Source organism: Sapajus apella, unplaced genomic scaffold, assembly GCF_009761245.1.
Source record: "Sapajus apella isolate SASKATOON/1434 unplaced genomic scaffold, GSC_monkey_1.0 scaffold231, whole genome shotgun sequence".
NCBI lineage: Eukaryota > Metazoa > Chordata > Mammalia > Primates > Cebidae > Sapajus > Sapajus apella.
Genome location: NW_022437171.1, coordinates 107,010 through 130,305, shown reverse-complemented (window position 1 = coordinate 130,305; position 23,296 = coordinate 107,010). Strand labels below are relative to the sequence as shown.

The window sequence follows — 23,296 nt, the reverse complement described above, 5'->3', positions numbered from 1 at the left end:
ATGGCGCGATCTCGGCTCACCGCAACCTCTGCCTCCTGGGTTCAGGCAATTCTCCTGCCTCAGCCTCCTGAGTAGCTGGGATTACAGGCACGTGCCACCATGCCCAGCTAATTTTTTGTAGTTTTAGTAGAGATGGGGTTTCACCATGTTGACCAGGATGGTCTCGATCTCTTGACCTCGTGATCCACCTGCCTCGGCCTCCCAAAGTGCTGGGGTTACAGGCTTGAGCCACCGCGCCTGGCCCCAGGCTGGTCTTAAACTCCTGACTTCAAGTGATCCTCGGCCTCCTAAAGTGCTGGAATTACAGGCATGAGCCACTGTACCCGTTCCCTTCTTAGCATTTTCACAACTTAAAATACCTTGTTCCATTTTTTTCTTCTTTATTATTTGTCTTCCTCTGCTAGCATTAAACTTGTGCTTAGGAATCTTATGTTTGTTTCTTATTTATATTTTTACTTTTTTTTTTGCTAATTAAAACATTGTTTTTATAGATACAGGGTCTCACTTTGTTGCCCAGGCTGGTCTGGACTTCCTGGGCTTAAGTGACCCTCCCACCTCAGCTCCACCAAGTATCTGGGACTACAGGCACATAGCATCATACCTGGCTAATTTTTTTTTGAGACTGAATCTCGCTCCTGTTGCCCAGTCTGGCAATGGAACAGTCTTGGTTCACTGTAACCTCTGCCTCCTCGGTTCAAGTGATTCTCCTGCCTCAGCCTCCCAAGTAGCTGGGATTACAGGCGCCTGTCACCACACCCAACTAATTTTTGTGTTTTTAGTAGAGACAGGGTTTCACCACGTTGGCCAGGCTGGTCTCCAACTCCTGACCTCAGGTGATCTGCCTGCTTCAGCCTCCCAAAGTGCTGGGATTACAGGTATGAGCCACCGTGTCCAGCCAATTTTTGTAATTTTTGAAGAGATAGGGTTTCACCATGTTTCCTAGGCTGGTCTTGAAGTTCTAGGCTCAAGGGATCTACCTGCCTGGGCTTTCTAGAGGATTGGGAATTAGAGGCGTGAGACACCATGCCTAGCTATTTTACCAGTTTACTTCACTATAACTCCTTCTGCTCTGTTTGTTTGTTTTTATTTTTTTTGAGACAGTCTTGCTTTGTTGCCCAGTCTGGAGTACAGTGGCGCAATGTTGGCTCATGGCAACCTACACCACCCAGGTTCAAGTAGTTCTTGTGCCGCAGCCACCCAAGTAGCTGGGACTACAGATCTGCACAATCACTCCTGGCTAATTTTTGTATTTTTAGTAGAGATGCGGTTTCACCATGTGGCCCAGGTTGATCTTGAACTGCTGACCTCAGGCGATCTGCCTGCATTGGCTTCCGAAAGTGCTGGGATTACAGGTGTGAACCACCATGCGGCCTCCTTCCACTCTTTGAATACTTGGCATTTGGTAGGAACTCCATAAATATACATTTACTGAAGCGACTTTTACTAGTTTCCCAATAATTCATTGCTTTGAAATGTGATCTGGAGTTGCTACTGCTCCAATCCATGAACTGCACTGATGAACACAGCAGAAGCACGCTGGGTATGGGCCTCCCCTCCCGAGGCTCACATGGGACTCCTTGGGCCCACGAAAAGGGAAACAGGACAATTTCCATGATGGCTGCCCAGACTTGGTCAGGATCCTTTTGTGGGATGGCTCATGCATGTATACGGTTGACTCAGAGCACAGAGAGGGTCAGCCCACTCCCAGGGCCCCACCACCAGCACCAGGTTCTCTGAATGCTGTCACTCTTGGTAACCTGAGCTTGAGTCCTGGTTTGTATAACTCCATTTTCTTGTTTCTTCACTTTGCAGAGGAATGTTTGCTGGGGGATTGAAGGAAATGGAGCAGGAAGAGGTCCTGATACACGGCGTGTCCTACAATGCTATGTGCCAAATCCTACATTTCATATACACCTCTGAGCTGGAGCTCAGCCTAAACAATGTGCAAGAGACACTGGTGGCTGCCTGCCAGCTTCAGGTGAGGCATGTCTCGTCTAGCAAGGCAGACCCACACCTAGGTGGGGTTCCCTGAGATGCCCACGATGCCTTCCGGGCACTAGTATTGGCCTGAAGGTGGGTCAGGAATATGAGGAGACCAAGCAGTGAAGAAGGCCATGAAGTGGGGAAGACTCTGGAGTCATGCCCTGGATCTAAAGCAGAGCTGCTCTGGACAACCCAGGCACAGGCGTGCCTTTCACCTTTGCCCTCTTGTCTATTGCCGGTTGTTTCCCCTCTACTTAAGTCTCCTTGTCATTGAACGCATCCTGTACATAAGCAGGTAGGCTGACCCAAGGCTGCATGTGGATGTCCTGTGTGCTTTGGGGTCTGGCAATGCGGAGCGTCCACCAGCATTGCTACCAAGGCTCTTCCTGCCTGTCCCTGCACTGGGCCACTTCAGTCTCTTGAAAGTATTTCCGTTTTGTTATTGAGCTTTATCTTTCTATCTATTTATCTGTCTGTCTGTCTATCTATCTGTCTGTCTACTCATTCAGGTTATTGGAGACAAGCTCCCTCTTTATCATCCAGGCTGGAGTGCAGAGGAATGATCACAGCTCACTACAGCTTCAACCTCCTGGGCTCCAGCAATCCTTCTGCCCCAGTCTCCTAAGTAGCTAGGACTACAGGCATGCACCACCACACCTGGCTAATTTTAAAATTTTGTTGTAGAGATAGGGGCTTGCTTTGTTGCTTAGGCTAGTCTAGAACCCCTGGACCCAAGTGTCCTTCCACCTCAGCCTTCCAAAGTGTCGGGATTACAGATGTGAGCCACTGTGCCTGGCCTATTTATTATTATTATTATTATTTTGAGACAGTTTTGCTATTGTTGCCCAGGCTAGAGCACAATGGCACGATATCAGCTCACTGCAACCTCCGCTTCCTGGGTTCAAGTGAATCTCCTGCCTCAGCCTTCCAAGGAGCTGGGATTACAGGCATGCACCACCATGCCTGGCTAATTTTGTATATTTAGTAATCGGGTTTCTCCATGTTGGTCAGGCTGGTCTTGAACTCCTCACCTCAGGTGATCTGCCCACCTTGGCCTCCCAAAGTGCTAGGATTACAGGCATGAGCCACCTCCCCTGGCCTATTTTTTTTTTTTTTTTTTTTTTTTTTTAACAGGGCCTCACTCTGTTACCCAGGCTATAATACAATGGCATGATCACAGTTCACTGTAGCCTCCACCTCCTAGGCTTAAGTGATCCTCCTGCCTCAGCCTTCTGAGTAGCTGGGACTACAGATGCGTGCCACTATGTCTAGCTGGTGTGTGTGTGTGTGTGTGTGTGTGCATGTGTGTGTGTGTGTGTAAATAAATTATAGGGATGGGGTCTTGTTATGTTGCCCAGGCTGGTCTCAAATTCCTGGCCTCAGGTGATACTCCCACCTTGGCTTCCCAAAGTTCTGGGATTACAGGTCTGAGCCACTGTGCCCAACTTGTTATTGAACTTTAAGTACTTGTTTTTTTTTTGGAGACGGAGTTTCGCTCTTGTTACCCAGGCTGGAGTGCAATGGCGTCATCTCAGCTCACCGCAGCCTCCGCCTCCTGGGTTCAGGCAATTCTCCTGCCTCAGGCTCCTGAGTAGCTGGGATTACAGGCACGCGCCACCATGCCCAGCTAATTTTTTGTATTTTCAGTAGAGACGGGGTTTCACCATGTTGACCAGGATGGTCTTGATCTCTTGACCTCGTGATCCACCCGCCTCGGCCTCCCAAAGTGCTGGGATTACAGGTGTGAACCACCGCGCCCGGCCTAAGTACTTGTTTTCATACAGAATTCAAAAACTTTCCTGAGGCTTTGACAGTGTGACTTATGTTTTGGAAGATTATTCTCAGTGGTGTGGGTGCAGTTACACAGGACTGGGCCTGCAGGTGCCTTTGAGCTATCGGAGGCCTGATATGAGTTGAGAGTCATCTCTTCTCACAGTTCTGAAAAGTGAAAATTAGCTGGGCATGGTGGCGCGTGCCTGTAATCCCAGCTACTCAGGAGGCTGAGGCAGGAGAATTGCCTGAACCCAGGAGGCGGAGGTTGCCGTGAGCCGAGATGGCGCCATTGCACTCCAGCCTGGGTAACAAGAGCGAAACTCCGTCTCAAAAAACAAAACAAAAGTGAAACAAAATGCTACACTAAATTCATCATTCTGACCTATCTTCCCATGAGAGCAGGTTTGGCACAATTAAAAAAACTCAAGTCATAGGAAAACCAACCGTGTGACAGGGCCCTGGCAGCTTCCCTGTTCCCTGTTCCCTGTTCCCTGTTCTCAGATTGGTGGGTAGGACATGGATGCTGGGTTGGTTAATCTGAGTATGACTGACTTGTCTCACCATACCTGCATGGTGGGTAGATGGATTTGGCTTTTACAACAGAATAATTTCCCCTTGTTCTTTTGTTAAAGCGATCTTTTCTGTCATTGTTGCTTTGGGAACCCTCATCCAATTCCCTGCCCTGGCAGCAGTTAACTCCTGATTCAGCTGCCTCTGAACATCTTCCCCAGCATGGCTCAAGTCCAGCCATCCATCCCCTCCTCCACAACTGCCACTCTCCCGGAGCTCCCCTGCCAGTTCCCCTGCTCTGTGTGTTATGTGACCATCCTGTCAATTCCCTGGGCTCAATCTCGGTGGCTCCTTAAGCCCGTCCACCTTCTTCATTCCCTGTGTTCAAGTAAGAACAGGTCATCCTTCTCAGTATTGCTTGTAGCCATCTCTGTTCTGTGTTTCCATTTCCTTCCCCTTTGGCCTCCATCTCTATGTTTCTGCCATTTCCTTATTCTCCCTGCAGCGACCACACACACTGAAACCAGATCATCTTCATAACACCACCATCCCTCTCTCACCAGTCAGCCTGGAGACCTGTAGTCTCTCTGTCGGTTTGGCCAGTCCTCCCTACCACCCTGGGTCATCTTCCCCAGTGCCTCAGAGGCCATCTCAGGGGCAGCAGCCTAGCTTTGTTTTTTAACATATCAGGCTTCTGAGCCAGGCTTGGTGGTTCATGCCTGTAATCCCAACACTTTTGGAGAGGATTGCTGAGGCCAGGAGTTTGAGACTAGCATGGGCAACAAAGTGAGGCCCCATTTCTATGGAAGCATTTTAAAAATAGCCAGCCATAGTGGTGTGCACCTATAGTTCCAGCTACTTGGAAGGCTGAGGTGAGAGGATCACGAGCCCAGGAGGTGGAGGCTGTAGTAAGCTGTGATTACACCACTACATTCCAGCTTATCTAAAAAAAAATCAGTCTTCTATGCAATATTGTTTTAAAGCAGGTTTTACTTGGCATAACCATGTCAAATCCATAGGCCTGTAGGATCATGTATGTTCACATAGCTAGTGACTTGAGGGCTTCCGCATTGTGTTGTGCTCTGCACTAGGCCTGGGGCCAGACTCTTCACAGTGTCCCCAGAGGCCTGAGTCTGATTTCTAGTAACACTATCCTGTTGGGTTACCCCAAGCAAATGCAGTCCCTTCTGGGCCTCTTGCATGGCCTGAGCCCAGGCTGGTTCCTCTGTGAGATTCCACTGAGCAGAAAGCTCACTGCTCTAAAAACAGGACCAAAAGGAGAGACAACAGGGCTCTCTCAAGGAGCTGCTACCCAGGCTTATTCAGGGCTGTTTATGTTCACATTCTGCCCAAAACCTGGTCTTCAGGACCCTGCCCCATGACAAACCAGAATTTTAGGAAAACCTAGTATTTCAGGAAGAAGAGGCAAAGCAGAAGTATAGGCAAAGGGGGAAAGCAGAAGGTCAAGTGAGGATGATCAGGACCTAGCAAAGCACCATGGGGACACCTCATGTAGGGCACATACCTGCCCGACAGTTGGTAGGTCCCGTTTAGTCTTTAGCACGTCACCTTGCAAGCAATATTAGATGTCTTTTGAATTTTAAAAAAGTTATTTTTAGTGATTATTGATAAGCTTTAAGTAGCAGGAGAATTATTCCATGTGTAATGGTTGATTTATTGATGATTCTGGATAAGCCAGGTATTCCCATTTTTAGAGAAACTGATTAATTGCACCGAACCCATGGGCTGGTATTGGTAGCAGAGGAGTTCCCATTTCCCCGCAGCGTCCTGAAATGGAGCTGGTTTGGGAATCCAAAGAAAGAAGCATTAGACAACTAGGGTGATCAGACCAAAGTGTTTATTAGGAGGAGTTATGTATAAAGTAGTGCAGCGTGTCCTCAAGACAGACAAGGAAAAAGAGAGGCTTTACCCAGGCTTGCCCACAGAGTGGGTCAGGTTATGGAGTTTCTATGAGGGTTTAAGGGATTTGTCTCAGTTTTTCTTTCAGTGTTTTGCATAACAACCTTGATGCCTTTATCAGTGCCTGGGAATGTTCAAGGACCAGGTTTGGGTTCAAGCCTGCTGGGAAAACCTGCAGCTGGCTGGGTCACAGAGAGGTCAAGGTATTCTGTCATTTTTCAGTCTGGACATGGAAAAAAAAGGAGGTGGGCACTGGGGGGCCCCACTGAAACTCTAAAATCGTGCTTTCCTAAAGAACTTACCAACACCTGGTTTGTTCTCCCAGACAGTTTTCCATAGGGCCCTTTCCTTTGTCTCCTTGCTTTGGCTGTTGGTTCACAGAGTAGCCTTTAACAGCCCGCTGGTTGTGGCCTTGTTCCCAACTCCCTCCAGTGCCATTCTCTCTCTTGCTGTCCTTTTAAACCACTAGTGCTTCCCCATGGTTAGGGAAGGATTGATGTGGCTACCTGGGAGCCCCTGCACTCACTGGAGCCAAGTGGGTCTTGACCCAGCGCAGCACCTCAAGAACAGGGATCACTTGAGTCCAGAAGTTTGAGACTTCAGTGAGCTATAATCTTGCCATGGCACTCCAGCCTGGGCGACAGAGCAAGACTCTGTCTCAAATTTTAAAAAGAAAAAAAAAAAAAAAAGAATTCTAAGTCAGGTTCCTGAGTGGGTGCTGGTCGGGTGTCTGAGAGGCTCTGAGCACTTCTGGGGAACCAGGGTGGACGTTCTGACAGGGGGAAAAAGCTGGTTATGTTTTTGGTCCTAACATTTTTGGAGAGGCAGGCTCTTCTAGGGAGTCCTAGAAGAGGTAAGGATGGGGGTGTTCTTAGGTCCTTTCCAAACCATGGATACACGACACAGTGACCATTTGTGCTGCTTCCTGCTTTTCTGAAGAGCCAGTATTTTTGATGTAAGAGGGAATTGACATATATCAAGGGTCCACTCCTATATGCTCTCTCATTTTCCTCATGTTGCTCTCCACTTTAGTGATCCTGTTTTATAGATGAAGAAACTGAGGCTTAGAGAGGTTAAAAACATGCTGTACAGGAGGCTGAGGCAGGATACTTGTTTGAACCCGGGAGGCAGAGGTTGTAGTGAGCAGAGATCGTGCCACTGCACCCCATCTTGGGCAACAAGAGCGAAACTCCATCTCAAAAAAAAAAAAAATGCTGTATATCCTGTCATCTGGTACATTTCCAAACCAGTATTTAAACCCAGTCTGCAGTAAGCCCCAGTCTCCAGTGTGTCAGGAAAGGTAGAGGACAATTAAGGAGGGCTTCTCGTCCACTTTGCCTGCCCCACAAGGGCCCGTATTTCTGCTGTCATTCTGTCTCCCACCCTCAGATGCTTTTCCCAGCCCAGACTTGAATGGGTGTCATTCTCTCTGCAGATCCCAGAAATTATCCATTTCTGCTGTGATTTCCTCATGTCCTGGGTGGACGAAGAGAACATTCTCGATGTCTACCGGCTGGCAGAGCTGTTTGACTTGAGCCGCCTGACTGAGCAACTGGACACCTACATCCTCAAAAACTTTGTAGCCTTCTCTCGGACTGACAAGTACCGCCAGCTTCCATTGGAGAAGGTCTACTCCCTCCTCAGCAGCAATCGCCTGGAGGTCTCCTGTGAGACCGAGGTATATGAGGGGGCCCTTATATACCATTACAGCCTGGAGCAGGTGCAGGCTGACCAGATCTCGCTGCACGAGCCCCCAAAGCTTCTTGAGACAGTGCGGTTTCCGCTGATGGAAGCTGAGGTCCTGCAGCGGCTGCATGACAAGCTGGACCCCAGCCCATTGAGGGACACAGTGGCCAGCGCCCTCATGTACCACCGGAATGAGAGCCTACAGCCCAGCCTGCAGAGCCCGCAAACAGAGCTGCGGTCGGACTTCCAGTGTGTTGTGGGCTTCGGGGGCATTCACTCCACGCCATCCACTGTCCTCAGTGACCAGGCCAAGTATCTAAACCCCTTGCTGGGAGAGTGGAAGCACTTCACTGCCTCCTTGGCCCCCCGCATGTCCAACCAGGGCATTGCAGTGCTCAACAACTTCGTATACTTGATTGGAGGGGACAACAATGTCCAAGGATTTCGAGCAGAGTCCCGATGCTGGAGGTAGGACAGAGTGCTGGCCGGTTCCTTTGCCTTCAGGTGATGTGAGGGTGTGGAAGTCACGGGCTGAAAGAGCTGGTCAGGTTCCCCCCAGTGTTTCACATGAGCATCAGTTGTCATTGTGGAATGAAGTCTGGGTGAATTCGGAGGTGGACAGCAGTGAGATAAGGGAAGGGGGCATCCGAATTGCCTTCTTTCCTGTGTGTCCCCTACTTCTCAGAAACCCACTCACCTTGTACCCCTGCTCGGCCTCTTCAGAGTGGGTTAGGTTGTGAGTGCATTGTGCAGGAGGGGAGGAGAGGGGAGCCCACAGCAGGACAGGTAGTCAGGCTGGGATGAGAGGACCTAGGAGCAGGGCCAGCTGGGCAACTGCGCCTTCTGTCGTGCTCTGAGCTTTGATGCATATTGTTTCAGTTTCCTATCACCAGTCTGCTTTGCTCTTTCTTCTCTCTTACCTGCTTGCTAATGGTGGAACAGGCTTTCTGCTGCTGTGCCTGAGCAGCACATAGTCTTCAGCCCAGGGAAGCGGTAAAGGCCAACAAGCATCACTGAGCCTCATGCTACATTTCCACTCCACCCTGCAGTCAGCCACGCACTTGGCATAATTTCCCCTGGGAGGAGGCAGTTTTCCCAAGAGACGGTTTTGTGGACTGCTGTGGTCTGTAGGATGCGCCTGGCTTTATCAGTCACTTCGGCTGTGATCTCACAGATTTATTTCTGGGCGGAACAAGGGACAATGGGTCAAGTCCACAAGCCTTAGCTACCATTAGATTTCCAGAGAACTCTCCACCTTACCTTGGTGCATGTGAGAAATCTCCCCACGCTTCATGCTGAAAGATGGTGCTGTAGAGAGAGAGACTGCTCTGCAACTCCTTCCAGCAGCCATGAACTAGATTCAGACTGACTTCATATTCATGTTTCTGTTTTCTGGGGACAGGGCGGGGTAGGGTCTGGCCTGGCCATGCCACTCGGAATCAAGCGTGGTGACCCTGGCCAAGGAGGAGAAGGCCATTTCTCGGCCACCTCTGCACTCCTGGCCCCAGGAAGTGATCACCTTTGTTAAGCTGCTGAGGCTCAGACGTTGACAGTAACATTGTGGTTAAATATGAGAAAGGGCAGGTTTCAGAAAAAAGGAAACAGCTACCTTCATTTCCTCCCTAAACAAATGTTCCCTAGTGGGTGGGTGGCCACACCAGATTCAGACTTCCCTCTGACCAAACCTTAAACCTTCTGTTTTAGGGGGTTCAGTTTCCCAGTTGGGGGACCAAGGCCAGATCACCCTGCTGAGAGCAACCTGTAGAACTGCAAAGTCAGTCTCTCTAGGGTGTTTTGGCCTCTGGCCCTTAGCAGAAGGTAGAGGCAACTGTGTGCCCAGAAGCGAGGCTGGATGTTTCCACAGAGCTGTCCCTGAGGGGGTGACAGCTAGGGATTCTGCCTGCCCCTGTCCTCTGTCCACCTGCTATATGGGCCATTGATCTCACTTTGACTTACAGTACAAGTCTGAATTTCCCCCTTGTGAATTGGTGTTTGTGAGACTAAAGCTGAACTCTGGGTAATGCTAATATTAGCCCCTGTAATCAATAACCAGTCTCAAACTCCTGTCTGAGAGTATGATCACAGTGGCAGGTGGGGTTGGCAAGACCTGCCTTGAGGGAGCAGGTGCCCACAGAGTGGAGGTGGTGGGAAGGACCACAGCTCTGCTGTTTAACCCAGGGGTATATCATCTCTGTAGAACGAAGGCTTCATTAATCTCCCAGTGGACTCAGAACTTCCAGATGAATCTCTTAATTTGAATATTCTTTTTTTTGTTTGTTTTTTTTTTGAGACAGGGTTTCACCATGTTGGTCAGACTGGTCTCGAACTCCTGACCTCAGGTAATCCACCCGCCTCGGCCTCCCAAAGTGCTGGGATTACAGGCGTGAGCCACCGTGCCCGGCCTTAATTTGAATATTCTAAGAGTTTGGTTCTTTCTCTGCTTTCTCATCTCATCAGCCTTAGAACTGGTGAATTCGAAAAGCTTCAGGCTTTTAGAATATAAGGAAACAACATTTTGTAGCAAATTAGGCTTTACATTTTGAGGAGTTATTACTTATCAGGTTATATCTTAAAGCATTGATATAGAAACTGCATATTAAAAAGCCCTACCTTTGTTGGAGCAAATGGTATTTGCCTCCAAGATATCACTTTTTCTCTTTCATTCTTTCTTTCTTTGCATCCATATTATCCGCGTCATTCTTTGTACCGTTCCCATAGCCATAGCCCTGTGGATTACTGAACACTAACTTCGTGGTATACCTGGTAGTAGCTGGTTACATGTTGCTATGTGCCCTAACACTACTTAAAGTAATAATTAAGGCTATGTGAAGTTCATGCCAATAATCCCAGCACTTTGGGAGGCTGAGGTCACAGCAGGATCACTTGAGCCCAGAAGTTTAAAATCAGCCTGGGCAACAAACTGAGACCCCGTCTCTACCAAAAAAAAAAAAAAAAAAAAATTAACTCGGCCTGCAGTCCTAGCTACTCAGAAGGCTGAGGCAGGAGGATTGCTTAAGCCCAGGAGTGTAAGACTTCCGTGAACTATGATCTATGATTATGCACCTGTACCATAGCCTAGGCAACAGAGTAAGACCTTATCTCTAAAAAAATTTTTTTTAATAATGTGATTTTTCTTTTCTTTCTTTCTTTCTTTTTTTTTTTTTTTAACATGGATTCTCGCTCTGTCACCAGGCTGGAGTGCAGTGGTGCGATCTCTGGTCATTGCAATCTCTGCCTCCCGGGTTCAAACAATTCTCCTGCCTTAGCCTCCCAAGTAACTGGAACTACAGGTGCACACCACCATGCCCAGCTAATTTTTTGTATTTTTAGTAAAGACGGGGTTTCACCATGTTGATCAGGCTGGTCTCAAAATCCTGACCTCGTGATCTGCCCGCCTCAGCCTCACAAAGTGCTGGGATAACAGCCATGAGCAACCATGCCCAAACAATAATGTGATTTTTCTTTGGGCATTTTCATGGCTGTTAACATTTTAAAGTACATTTAATTTTTATTTATTTTTTTTTTTTTGAGATTGCACCTAGCTCTGTTGCCTAGGCTGGAGTGCAGTGGCATGATCTCAGCTCATTGCAACTTCTGCCTCCCTGGTTCAAGTGAGTCTCCTGCCTCAGCCTCTCGAGTATCTGGGATTACAGGCGTGAGCCACCATGCCCAGCTAATTTTGTATTTTTAGTAGAGACAGGGTTTCACCATGTTGACCAGGCTGGTCTCGAACTCCTGACTTCAGGTGATCCACCTGCCTCGACTTCCCAAAGTGCTGGGATTATAGCCATGAGCTGCCATGCCTGGTCAGTACATTTAATTTTAAAAACAATTTAATAGACATTAAAACATTAATAGTCATGAAAATGCTTAAGTCATGGAAATATAGAAGAAAAACAGTCTACTGAATTTAACAAGAATTCCAAAATATTTTTGTACCAAATCTAGGATTCATCTCTGAGTTTACAATAGGATGATATAAATCTGAGTTAAAGTGACTCTCCTAGTCAGTTTGAGCAGCTAAAACAAATGCTATAGATGGAGTGACTTAAACAACAAACCTCTATTTCTTACTGTCTGGACACTGGGAAGTCCAAGGTCATGGTGTTGGCCAGTTCAGTCCTGTTAAGTGCCCTTTCTGGCTGTGTTCTCACATGGTGGAGAGAAAGAGCTGTAGTCTTGGGCACTAAGCACATCATGGGGCTTCACCCTCATGACCTGATCACCTCCCAAAGGCCATGCCTCCTAGTACCATCATGTCGAGGTTTAGGCTTTCAACATAGGGATTTTTGGGGAATCCAAACATCTAGTCCATAGTAATAACTAAAATTATTTATATCATTATATGCAAAAGTAAAGCTTATTTTTATTAGAAAAATATTACTTGAGGACTTCCTCTAACAAAGTGGAAAATTAATAAAGAGGAAGAGGTGGGATACAGGACACAGCAGGAAATAAGAAATAAGTGGAACTTTGGCTGTGTCTAAATTGTTGACATATGGTGTCACTGTGTGTGTGTCTTTAAATCTGAAGCCACAAGTCCACATGAACTCAGCTTAAAAAGCTGTGAGAACAATAGACTAGAAGCAGCAAGCAGGAGCATCTGGAGGGCCCTGTCTCACTCTGGTTGCAGACACTTGGGGTACAGATGTCGATTGAGCCAGACTGAACACCAGAGAGGAGAGACTCGTACGTAAAGGAGCATGGCACACAGAAAAGGCAGTGAACGACACCATCCCGGTCAGTTGACGGGACCTCTGTGAGTGCTGCACCCCAAGCCTGGACTGCTGGTCCCCAGCCAGACCTTCTCCTGGCTTGTGCCTCAGGTCATGCAGGTATCAGACCCTGCCTTCTCAGGAGGCCTTTCCTGATCGCTGGAAGGGAGCTCTGCCCTCCCCAGGCCTCGCTGACCAGCAAGTCACTCATCTCCTTACCTCTCTTTCCTTCACAGTGTCTGTCATTATATCAAGCCTTTATTTGCCCTGGTTAGCTTGTGTCCATTCTGCAGGGGAAGGCAGGGCCCTGGCCTCTCTTCAGACTCCCTCTGGATGTAGTGCTGAGCACTGTACTTCATCCACAGTGCAGGGGCTGTGAATGTTGGTAGAGTGAATGTTGATTCATTGCTGGTAATCTTATTCCTTTGTTTAGTTCATTCAACAGACAGTGCATGATCTGCCCTGAGCCAGAGGCTACACTGAGGTCCAGGAATACAGAAATGAACCCTGTTCCATTAGAACCCCCAAGTTAACAAGGACCCTTTTTATGCTCATCCTTTGTGATTCCTCTTGATAGCTTTTCTAGGCAGGTGATATCACCTCATTGGACAGGTGCAGAACTGAGTGAACCCCAAGAGATTAAAACTGATGTCCAGGCACACCCAGCTAGACAGGGCAGAGCCCAGGATTCACACCAGGTCAGTGAGACCCAGGTGCATGTTCCTTCTGTTGGCCCTGCCTCCTGAGGTTCCTGTTTGCGGCATTCCTTGTTGGCATGGAGGGGCTGGCCACGCTGCAGGGGCTGCACGAAGCAGCTGCAGAGCACACCTAACTTGTGTTTTGGAGCAAAAGATGAAACTGATCTTTTCACTGACCAGCATAGGGCACAGGCCAAAGAAAACTTTGGTTAGTCTCTTGTGAGCCAGTTGAAGTTAGACTTGTTCTCTTTGGAAGTGATCTTCTTCTGGAGAAATAAAAACACTTGTCTGAAAGGCAATAACTGTTTGTGGGCTGTTGGGCAAGGAGGCTTCAGATACTGGCTTTGGGCTCACTTGAGTCCTGGCCCCTTGTGGCTCTGTGATCATCTCTGCTCCACATTGCAGGCCACGCTCCCTGTGGGTGCTTAGTCCAGGAGCCCTACTTGGGTTCTGGCCAGACTCCTGCACTACAACCTGCCCACCCTCATGGGTCTGCTGCAACCAGCCCCGTGCCTTTTCTCCCAAGGGGGTCCCTGGAATCTCACACACCCTGCCCTTACAAAGCCCTCAGTCCAGGGTGAGAGTTAACACTTCCACTTTCCCAGAGAGGGAGACCTTGAGGAGTGGAGGGGAGGTTAGGAAACTCGGGGCTGGCAGCATGGTGGGAGGAGGTGAAAGTGGGGTGACCAGAGCCTGGCACATGCTGCTGTTGACAAAGCTGAGGGTATGATGCGTGCTGTGTGCAGGGTATTCCTGAGTAGACCACTCCTGATGGAGTGCTGGGTGAAGTTCAAGGCTGGGAGGCTGATGAGGAGGCTGATGCACCCATCTAGTCAAGAGGCTGTATTTGGAGGCCCTCTGAGTGGGAGCAAGGCTATGTGGTCGATGAGGTGAGGCAAGTGAGATGAAAGTGGCTGTACAAACAGCCAGTGAGGCTGAGGTAGGACGATCGCCCAAGTCCAGGAGTTCAGGACCAGCCTGGACAATATAGTGAGACCTTGTCTCTACCAAAAGAAAAAAAAAAAAAGAAGTAGCTGGTGTAGTGGTGGGTGCTTGTAGTCTCAGCTACTCAGGAGACCGAGGTGATAGGATCACTTAAGTGATCCTATCAAGCACAGGTGGTTGAGGCTACAGTGCTACAGTGGGCTATGATTGTGCCACTGCCACTGCACTTTAGCCTGGAGGACAGAAAGACCTTGTCTCAAAAAAAAAAAAAACAAAAAAAAAACAGCCATCAGACAGCCCAGGAGGACAGTTAGGTGGAAACACAGGAGGCTCCTGGCCACTCCTTCCATGCTATGTGTAGGGGAGCACCTGTGCTCAGATGTGTAATAGCCTGCTAGCCTGGTTGTAGATTGGTGTGCACTGGTATGTGGGGCAGTTGGGGGACGGTTCAGGCTGAGCTGAGGCAAAGAAGAAATGGGGCTAGAACAAGAGGCACAAGCCTGTGGGGCAGCCTCCCTGCTTAGTCAGTGCTGTGCTTTCCTCATGTCTCGGCACAGGTATGACCCACGGCACAACCGCTGGTTCCAGATCCAGTCCCTGCAGCAGGAGCACGCCGACCTGTCCGTGTGTGTTGTAGGCAGGTACATCTACGCTGTGGCGGGCCGTGACTACCACAATGACCTGAATGCTGTGGAGCGCTACGACCCTGCCACCAACTCCTGGGCCTATGTGGCCCCACTCAAGAGGGAGGTAAGGAAGTTCTAGAAGAGAGGGCTTCTCCTGCCTAATTTCCTTCCCCAGGATGTGCAAAGAGCGAGAGGCCCAGGTGTCAAGGCCTGTCCCAGGTCAGGGAACCAGGCTCAGTCAGCAGTATCCATGCCCCTCCAGAGACCCTGCATTGAATGCATTGATGGGGGGCCCATGAGGTTCAGCCAGCCCACCTGGGGAGAAGGCTTATCAAGGATCCAGACCCCATTGCCCAGAATTGCACCCCCGCTTGTGAGTCTCACATGCCCAAGACCTTGTCATACCACCTTGGCCCTGGGAAGCTGCTTTAGCCTTGTAGTTCAGGTGTGGGTAGAACATTTGCTCTTTGCACAGCTGAGATGAGCTGGGACACTTCCAAAGGTGTTAAACAGGAAAAGGTCCTGAGAGAGGTGAGGGCTTTCAGTAGCACAGCTCATTGGCCATCCTCGGAATTCTTCCCTCTTGGCCACCTGAAGGGTGGGGCCTTCTAGAGCCAAAAAACTTATGAGGTTTTATTTTTGTATTAAATCCTGTGTTTGAATATTGGGACAACTTGAAAGAAAAAAATCATGTGCATCATACATATGTACTACCTTGGTATATTTTAATTTGAGGATGTTTAGAATTATGTTCATTGTGGACAAGTGATGCTTTAGGGAGGTGCCGCTCTTTTATCTTATGGCTTTGGGGTACTCGGGCCTGGTATAAGAACCAAACCAAAGAACCATTCCAGGGAAGAAAGAGGCCTTGCTGACCCCCTACCTCCTAGGTCTCAGCCTCTGAGAACAGGGTACGTACCCTGCTAGTACTGGCTTAGCATTTGTGGAGCACCTGCTATGGGCCAGGTGCACCTTTAGGGATTCCGGAGCACCCCAGAGGCAGAGGATGGTATGGAAGGCAGGTTCTGCCTACGCTGCCTCGGGGAGTTTAGCAAGGGCTCTGGCTTTTGTAAGCCTCTTTCCAGTATCTCTCATGACCCCCCTAAACCCCCCAGGGACTTAGATTTTGACTTCAGGGGGTCAAGGCTAGTGTCTTCCCAATGGATCCAGCTCTTCATCCAGGTCATTCACACAGCCCACACGGATTTCTCTCTTGGGCAGCTGTGAGCTGCAAGCTATGGTCTGCTCCTTGCTCTCGGCTTCTTTTGGGAGAAGGAAGCCTCTTTGGAGGGACACTCTCTACCCCCATCTTGGAGAAAGAAGCAGATTTTTCATGGAGAAGATCAAGAGGCTCTTGAGACCAAGGAGACAAGAAGGGCTCTTGGATTCTATTCCAGGAAGGGTGTTGGGGGAAGCCTCCTAGGTGGGTGTTGTGGGAGGGGCTTAGCAGATTTTTTGTCCATGGCAGCTGGGGAAGCAGCAGTTCTCCAGCTTGGCCACAGAGGGGCAGCCTTTGCTTTCAACCAGCTGTGTCCTGGCTGCCGGTGTTCCTTCCTTCCTTCATGCACACATTCATTCCGCAACTACTAAGCGCCATGTACCAAGTCCTGGGAATCCAGTGGTGAGAAGAAATGAGAAAGACTCCCACTCCATGGTGTTTACAGCCTTGTAGGAGAAACCACTTTTAACCACCAAACAAATCAATAAAGTGGTTACAATTACGGTAAGTGAAATGAAGAGGGGGCTGAACTGAAGGATTTCCAGGGAGGGGGCTCTGGTAGGATGAATCTAGAGGGAGGGACTGTTTGGGGACTGTCTGTCTGAGGAGATGTCAATTAGACCTGCCATTTACAAAGGGAGGAAATATTACTGGGAATGTGTCCTCAGTTCTTGTCTTCTCGGTTAGAAGAATTTAAGCAAGAGACATACAGCATACAGATACCAGTGTAAGGCAGTTTATTGCAAAAGTGGGGCTGGGCGCGGTGGTTGGGCCCGGCGCAGTGGCTCATGCCTGTAATCCCAGCACTTTGGGAGGCCAACGTGGGTGGATCACCTGAGGTCAGGAGTTCAAGACCAGTCTGACCAACATGGAGAAACCCCATCTCTACTAAAAATACAAAATTAGCCGGGTGTGGTGGTGCATAGCTGTAATCCCAGCTATTTGGTAGACTAAGGTGGGAGAAGAACTTCAACCCAGAAAGTGGAGTTGGCAGTGAGCCAAGATCATGCCATTGCACTTCAACCTGGGCAACAAGAGTGAAACTGTATCTCAAACAAACAAACAAACAAAGCAAAATCGAAGGTACATTCTCAAGGCCAAGTCAGAGCAGGCTGCTCGAGAATGAGATTGCCCCAACTGGTACTGAGAAACCTCCCTTATGGGAGTGTCTTACATGATTATTCATAAATGGGTGGGAAGAGGTCTTACTCCTAAACATGTTTTGGGTGGTCTTCTAGCATCATATGTGCTGTGGCTGTATATGCTAATGTGTATATCCCATGTCTCATTAGTCTTAAACCTCCACCCACGGGGTGTGTTTTTACTCTTACAATGAACAAAAGGTTACTTTCGAAGCAGGCAAAACTGGGGCAAACTATACAACACATGCTGCCTAGGGTGGAAAGTCTCTTGTGGGGTCAACTGCTAGAGCTGGATAAGCTCAACTGAAAGAGGGGTTGGGGCTTTTGAAACCCCTGGTTTGGTTAACATGTCTCAAAGATCATAGTTTTTTCTGGACATGCTAGGGACTGAGGCTGGCCCGGAGTCCACTTCCCTGTTCATGTCTAGCCATCTGCCTAGTCTAACAGAAGGACCTTCCAGGGCAGGAGAGGGGCTCACAGCTTTTCCTGAGCAGGAGAGGAAGTATGGGGTATGCTTATAGAAGAAGAAAGTCTGAAGATCGAGAGCAGAGCAAGCGAGGCTGGCTCTGGGTTGTCACATGGTGTGGGCCAAATGCAGCAGTAGCCTGTGGTGGCACACAGCTGTGGAGCTGGAGGGAGATGGAAGGGTTCAGAGTGTAGTGTGCAGGTAAACTGATCAGGATTGCTGATGGATCAGATGTTGGGGATGAAAAAGGATAGATCGTGTTGGCAGGGCATGATGGCTCACGCCTGTAATCCCAACACTTTGGGAGGTGGGCAGATCACCTGAAGTCAGGAGTTTAAGACCAGCCTGGCCAATGTGGTGAAACCACATCTCTACTAAAAATACAAAAATTAGCTAGGTATAGTGGCTGATACCTGTAGTCCCAGCTACTGAGGAGGCTGAGACAGGAGAATTGCTTGAAACCAGGAGGCAGAGGTTGCAGTGAGCCAAGATCATTCTACCACACTCCAGCCTGGGCGACAGAGCAAGACTCTGTCTCAAAACAAACAAAAAACCCCACAGGATTGGTATGCTGAATATTATAAAAAGCTGATGAAAGAAGTAAAAGATACAAATAGATGGAGAGACATACCAAGTCCAGGGATTGGACGACTCAAATAGTAAAAATGTCAGTTTTTTCCAAACCCAATTAATACATATATTAATACAGTATTCCTTATATTGATATGGTATTAATACAGGAGTACTAGTATTCCTATCAAAATTCCGGGAAGGTTTTTGTACTGTTAAGGGAAAATGAAAGTGGAAGCTGAGGTGTGGATATACCCCTTGGCCAACTGCCTATAGCCATGTAACTGAAACGTAAGCTTTCCTCCCTCCGTGTGATAGCATTACAAAGAAAGCTTATGCAGCTCCGCATGCACAGCAGGGAACAATATACTTCCTCATTCATGCTTGGTACATTGTGCTGTAACTGCTATGAATTAAGGCTTCATACCACTTCCAGTTTGGGGTTTCCTGGTTCATGAACTCTTCTTTTAAATACACAATAAGCTTTTTTGAAATTTTTAATTTGTTTATTTTTTTGAGACAGAATCTTGCTCTGTCACTCATGCTGGAGTGCAGTGGCATGATCCCGGCTCACTGCAACCTCTGCCTCCCTGGTTCAAGTGATTTTCCTGCCTCGGCCTCCCAAGTAGCTGGGATTACAGGCGAGCCCCACCACACCTGGCTAATTTTATATTTTTAGTATCAACAGGGTTTCATCATGTTGCCCAGGCTGTTCTTGAACCCATGGTCTCAAGTGATCTGCCCGCCTGCTTACTAAAGTGCAGGGATTACAGGTGTGAACCATCACACCCAGGCTAAAATTTTTTTATTGCTGGGTGCAGTGGCTCACATCTGTAATCCCAGCACTTTGGGAGGCTGAGGAGGGTGTATCACTTGAGGTTAGGAATTCAAGACCAGCCAGGCCAACATGGTGAAACCCTGTCTCTACTAAAAATGCAAATATTAGCTGGGTGTGGTGGCACACACCTATAATCCAGCTGCTTCGGAGGCTGAGGCACAAGAATCACTTGAAGCCAGGTGGAAGAGGTTGCAGTGAGCCAAGATTGTGCCACTGCACTCCAGCCTGGGCAACAGAGTGAGACTCTGTTTCAAAAAATAATAATAAAATAAATTTAAGAATATATTTTTTTAAATTTTTATTTGATTTTACTTGTGACAGTAGATATACATGAGATTATTCTGAAATTTATATATAAAGACAAAGGAACTAGAATAGGCCAAATAATTTTGAAAAAGAACAGTAAAATGGGAGCAATCTGCCCAATTTCAAGATTACTACATAGCTACAGTAATCAAGGTTGTGGTATCAATAAAGCAATAGACACATAGATCAGTGGAACAGAGTGGAAAACCCACAGACCCAGGTAAATATACCCTGTCATGTTATGCATAATTTTGGAAAAAGGTGCAGAAGCAATTGAGTGGAGAAAAGATATCTTTCAGCAAATAGTACTGGAGCAATTAGACATCCATCGGCAAAAATATGAACATCAACCCAAGTCTCATTCCATGTACCAAAATTAATTCAAAACGGTTTATGGATTTAAATGTAAGACCATAAAACTTCTAGAAAAGAAAATCTTTAGGATCTAGGTTGAGGCAAGGAATTCTTAGATGTGACCCCAAAAGCATGCACCATAAAAAGAAAAATTGATAAGCTGGACTTCATCAAAATTTAAAAATATTTGCAAACCACCTATCTGACAAAGCACTAGTAGCAAATAAATACATACATGAACAACTCTTAACACTCAGTAAAATACTGCAAATAACCCCATCAGAAAGAGGGCAAAATAGCTGAAGAAACTTCACTGAAGAAGATATGCAGATGGCAAATAAGCATATAAGGAGATATGTAACGTTATTAGCTATTAGGGAAATGTAAATTATTATTATTTTATTTATTTTTATTTTTTTTCTTGAGATGGAGCCTCACTCTGTCACCTAGGCTGGAGTGCAGTGGTGCGAGCTTGGCTCACTGCTACCTCTGCCTCCTGGCTTCAAGTGATTCTCCTGCCTCTGCCTCCCAAGTAGCTGGGACTACAGGCACGTGCCACCACACCTGGCTAATTTTTGTATTTTTAGTAGAGACAGGGTTTTATCATGTTGGCCAGGCTGCTCTCAAACGCCTGACCTCAGGTGATCCACCCACCTCAGCTTCCCAAAGAGCTGGGATTATAGGTGTGAGCCACTGTGTCCGGCCCGGGAAATGTAAATTAAAGCCACAGTGAGAGAACAACCTCATAATGGCTAAAATAAAAAGCAGTGACAATACGAAATACTGGTTGGTGACTATGCAGGGAAACTATGCTCATGCATTGCTGATGGAAATGTGAGATGGTGTAGCCACTCTGGAAAACAGGTCTGGCAGTTTCTTCCAACTATCATGTGACCCAGCAGTTGCCATCCTGGGTATTTATCCCAGAGAAATGAAAACTACTCTGTACATGTGTTCCACAACCTGGTAGAACCTGGTTTGCAGTAGAAAGCCAGTGTCGAAAGGTTATATACTGATTTAATTCAGCCAACACCCTTGAAGTTACAAAAATTGTAGAAATAGAGAAGAGATTGGTGGTTTCCTGGGTTCAAGGAGGGGATTAGGGTAAGGGAAGTGAGTGGGTGTCACCCTAAAGGGTGGCCCCTTGGGATCCTGGTGGTGATAGAACAGTTCTGTGGCTATGTTCATGTCAGCATCCTGGTGACACTGATACAGTAACACAGGCTCTTACCATTGGGGAAAGAAGGCACATGAGACCTCTGTATTATTGCTTCCAACTACTTGTTACTCTACACTTATTTCAGAATGCAAAGTTTAATTAAAAAGAAAAACCTCCCAGACCCTTACCAGTGATAGGAGAAAACCCAAACCAAACCCTTGGTGTGTGTTCTTCCTTCCCACTGCTCTGTTCATCTCTCTAGCCTCTTGTTTTGCCACCCGCATAGCCTCAGTGTTACTGACCTACCTGATGACATAGCTCTGGAGCCTCCACACCCTGAGGGTCTCCTACCGTCAAAACACTTAGGGCCTTGCCTTGGGGCCTGCTGTTGGCCTGCTGGGTGTGAGTGGGTGGGTTCTGAAAGTGGTAGGGGTAGGGTGAGGGGTGCCCATGATGGGGGCAGGCTGCACCCTATAGAGATAGCCCACCAGAGGGAGAGTAAAAAGCCCACAGAATGTTCAGGACCAGAATCAAGACCTGTGTGTATTTTCCTCCCCACATCATGAGTCAGTAGATGTTATTTCCAAACAGATTTTGAAAGGCTCAGCAGGCCGGGAGGATTGCATGGCCAGTGGGAGTGGGGGAGGGGTGGAGGCCACTGAGGGCAGGTCAGTAGTCCTCAGCGTTCTGTGGCTTCTCTCAGACTGACTTGAAAAATATGCTTTTATTTTCTTGGAGTTTCCCCCCTCCCCATGTAGGTGTTAACTTTAGAGTCAAAGGAAAGACAAAGGTTACATTTCATCTCTGAGTCTATAGATACATCCCCTATTGGGAAGAGGTTAGAGGTCAGTGACTAGGACAGTATGTCCAGTGAGAATCGAGGGAACATTCTCGTCTGCATGTGAGGAGGAACTGAGAAGTGGTGAAGCCTCACAGCATTGTCAGGCAGGTGTGGAGTGGTGAGTGGCCTTGACAGAGTCTACCCAGTCACCTTTCCTCACTGCTCTCTCACACCAGTTCTGGTGGCTCCACACAGGTGTATGCTCACGCTGGCGCGACTCTGGAGGGGAAGATGTATATCACCTGCGGCCGCAGAGGGGAGGACTACCTGAAAGAAACACACTGCTACGATCCAGGCAGCAACACTTGGCTCACACTGGCTGATGGGCCTGTGCGGCGCGCCTGGCACGGCATGGCGACCCTCCTCAACAAGCTGTATGTGATCGGGGGCAGCAACAATGATGCTGGCTACAGGAGGGATGTGCACCAAGTGAGTGGGGCCTGGGGCTGTCCACACCCGTCATCTTTCCCAACCCTCTCAGTTGCTGTGGATGGAAAATGTAATTGCAATATGTGCCTTTTAAAACTATTTTTTAGAGCAGTTACAGGTTCACAGCAAAATTAAGTGGAAGGTACAGTTTCCATACACCCCTTTTTCCCCCATACACTTATAGCCTCCCCACTGCAGATCTCTCACTCCAGAGGGGTGGATGTCTCTCAGTTGTTGAGACTGCATCACTCTTGGCACATTCTATAAGTTTGGACAAATGTCACTATGACAGTATCATACACATACACTTCTACCTTTTCTTATTATTCTTAAAAACTTTTAGGTCGGATGTGGTGGCATATGCCTGTAATCCCAGCAGTTTGGGAGGTAGAGGCGAGAGAATCATTTGAACTCAGGAAGGAGTTTGAGACTAGCCTGGCCAACATGGTGAAAGAAAACCCATTTCTACAAAATAAAAAATTAGCCAGGTGTGGTGGCGCATTCCTGTAATCTCAGCTACTTGGGAGGCTGAGGTTGGAGGATGGCTTGAGCCCAGGACAGAGGTTGCAATAAGCTGAGGTCATGCCACTGCATTCCAGCCTGGGCTTTAGGCCAAGGCATGATGGCACAAACCTGTAGTACCAGTTACTCAGGAGGCTGAGGTGGAAGGATTGTTTAGGCCCAGCAGTTGGAGCCTGCATTGAGCTATGATCACACCACTGCTCCCCAGCCTAGGTGACAGAATGAGACCCTGTCTCTATTAAAACAAACAAAGAAACTTTTATTATAAAGTTAATATAACCACATTGCAGGAACTTTAAAAAATAGAGAAGGATGTCTGGGCGCAGTGGCTCACGCCTGTAATCTCAACACTTTGGGAGGCTGAGGTAGGTGGATCACAAGGTCTGGAGTTCGAGACCAGCCTGGCCAAGATAGTGAAACCTTGTCTCTACTAAAAATATAAAAATTAGGCAGATGTGGTGGCAGGTACCTGTAATTCTAGCTACTCTGGAGGCTGAGGCAGGAGAAGTGCTGGAACCCGGGAGGTGAAAGTTGCAGTAAGCCAAGATGACGCCACTGCACTCTAGCTTGGGTGTCAGAGCAAGACTTTGTCTC

At 47.9% G+C, this 23,296-nt stretch overlaps 1 protein-coding gene across 3 annotated transcripts in view; it reads left to right on the top strand.

Moving 5' to 3' along the window:
- Positions 1 to 23,296, top strand: part of KLHL22 (kelch like family member 22) — a 45,674-nt gene that overhangs the window by 18,568 nt on the left and 3,810 nt on the right. For all 3 annotated transcript variants that reach the window (XM_032271406.1, XM_032271407.1, XM_032271408.1), the window contains 4 exons: positions 1,813 to 1,978; positions 7,622 to 8,340; positions 14,788 to 14,980; positions 21,947 to 22,180. In XM_032271406.1, coding sequence (XP_032127297.1) covers positions 1,813 to 1,978; positions 7,622 to 8,340; positions 14,788 to 14,980; positions 21,947 to 22,180 — 1,312 coding nt within the window. The remainder of the gene's footprint in view (positions 1 to 1,812; positions 1,979 to 7,621; positions 8,341 to 14,787; positions 14,981 to 21,946; positions 22,181 to 23,296) is intronic.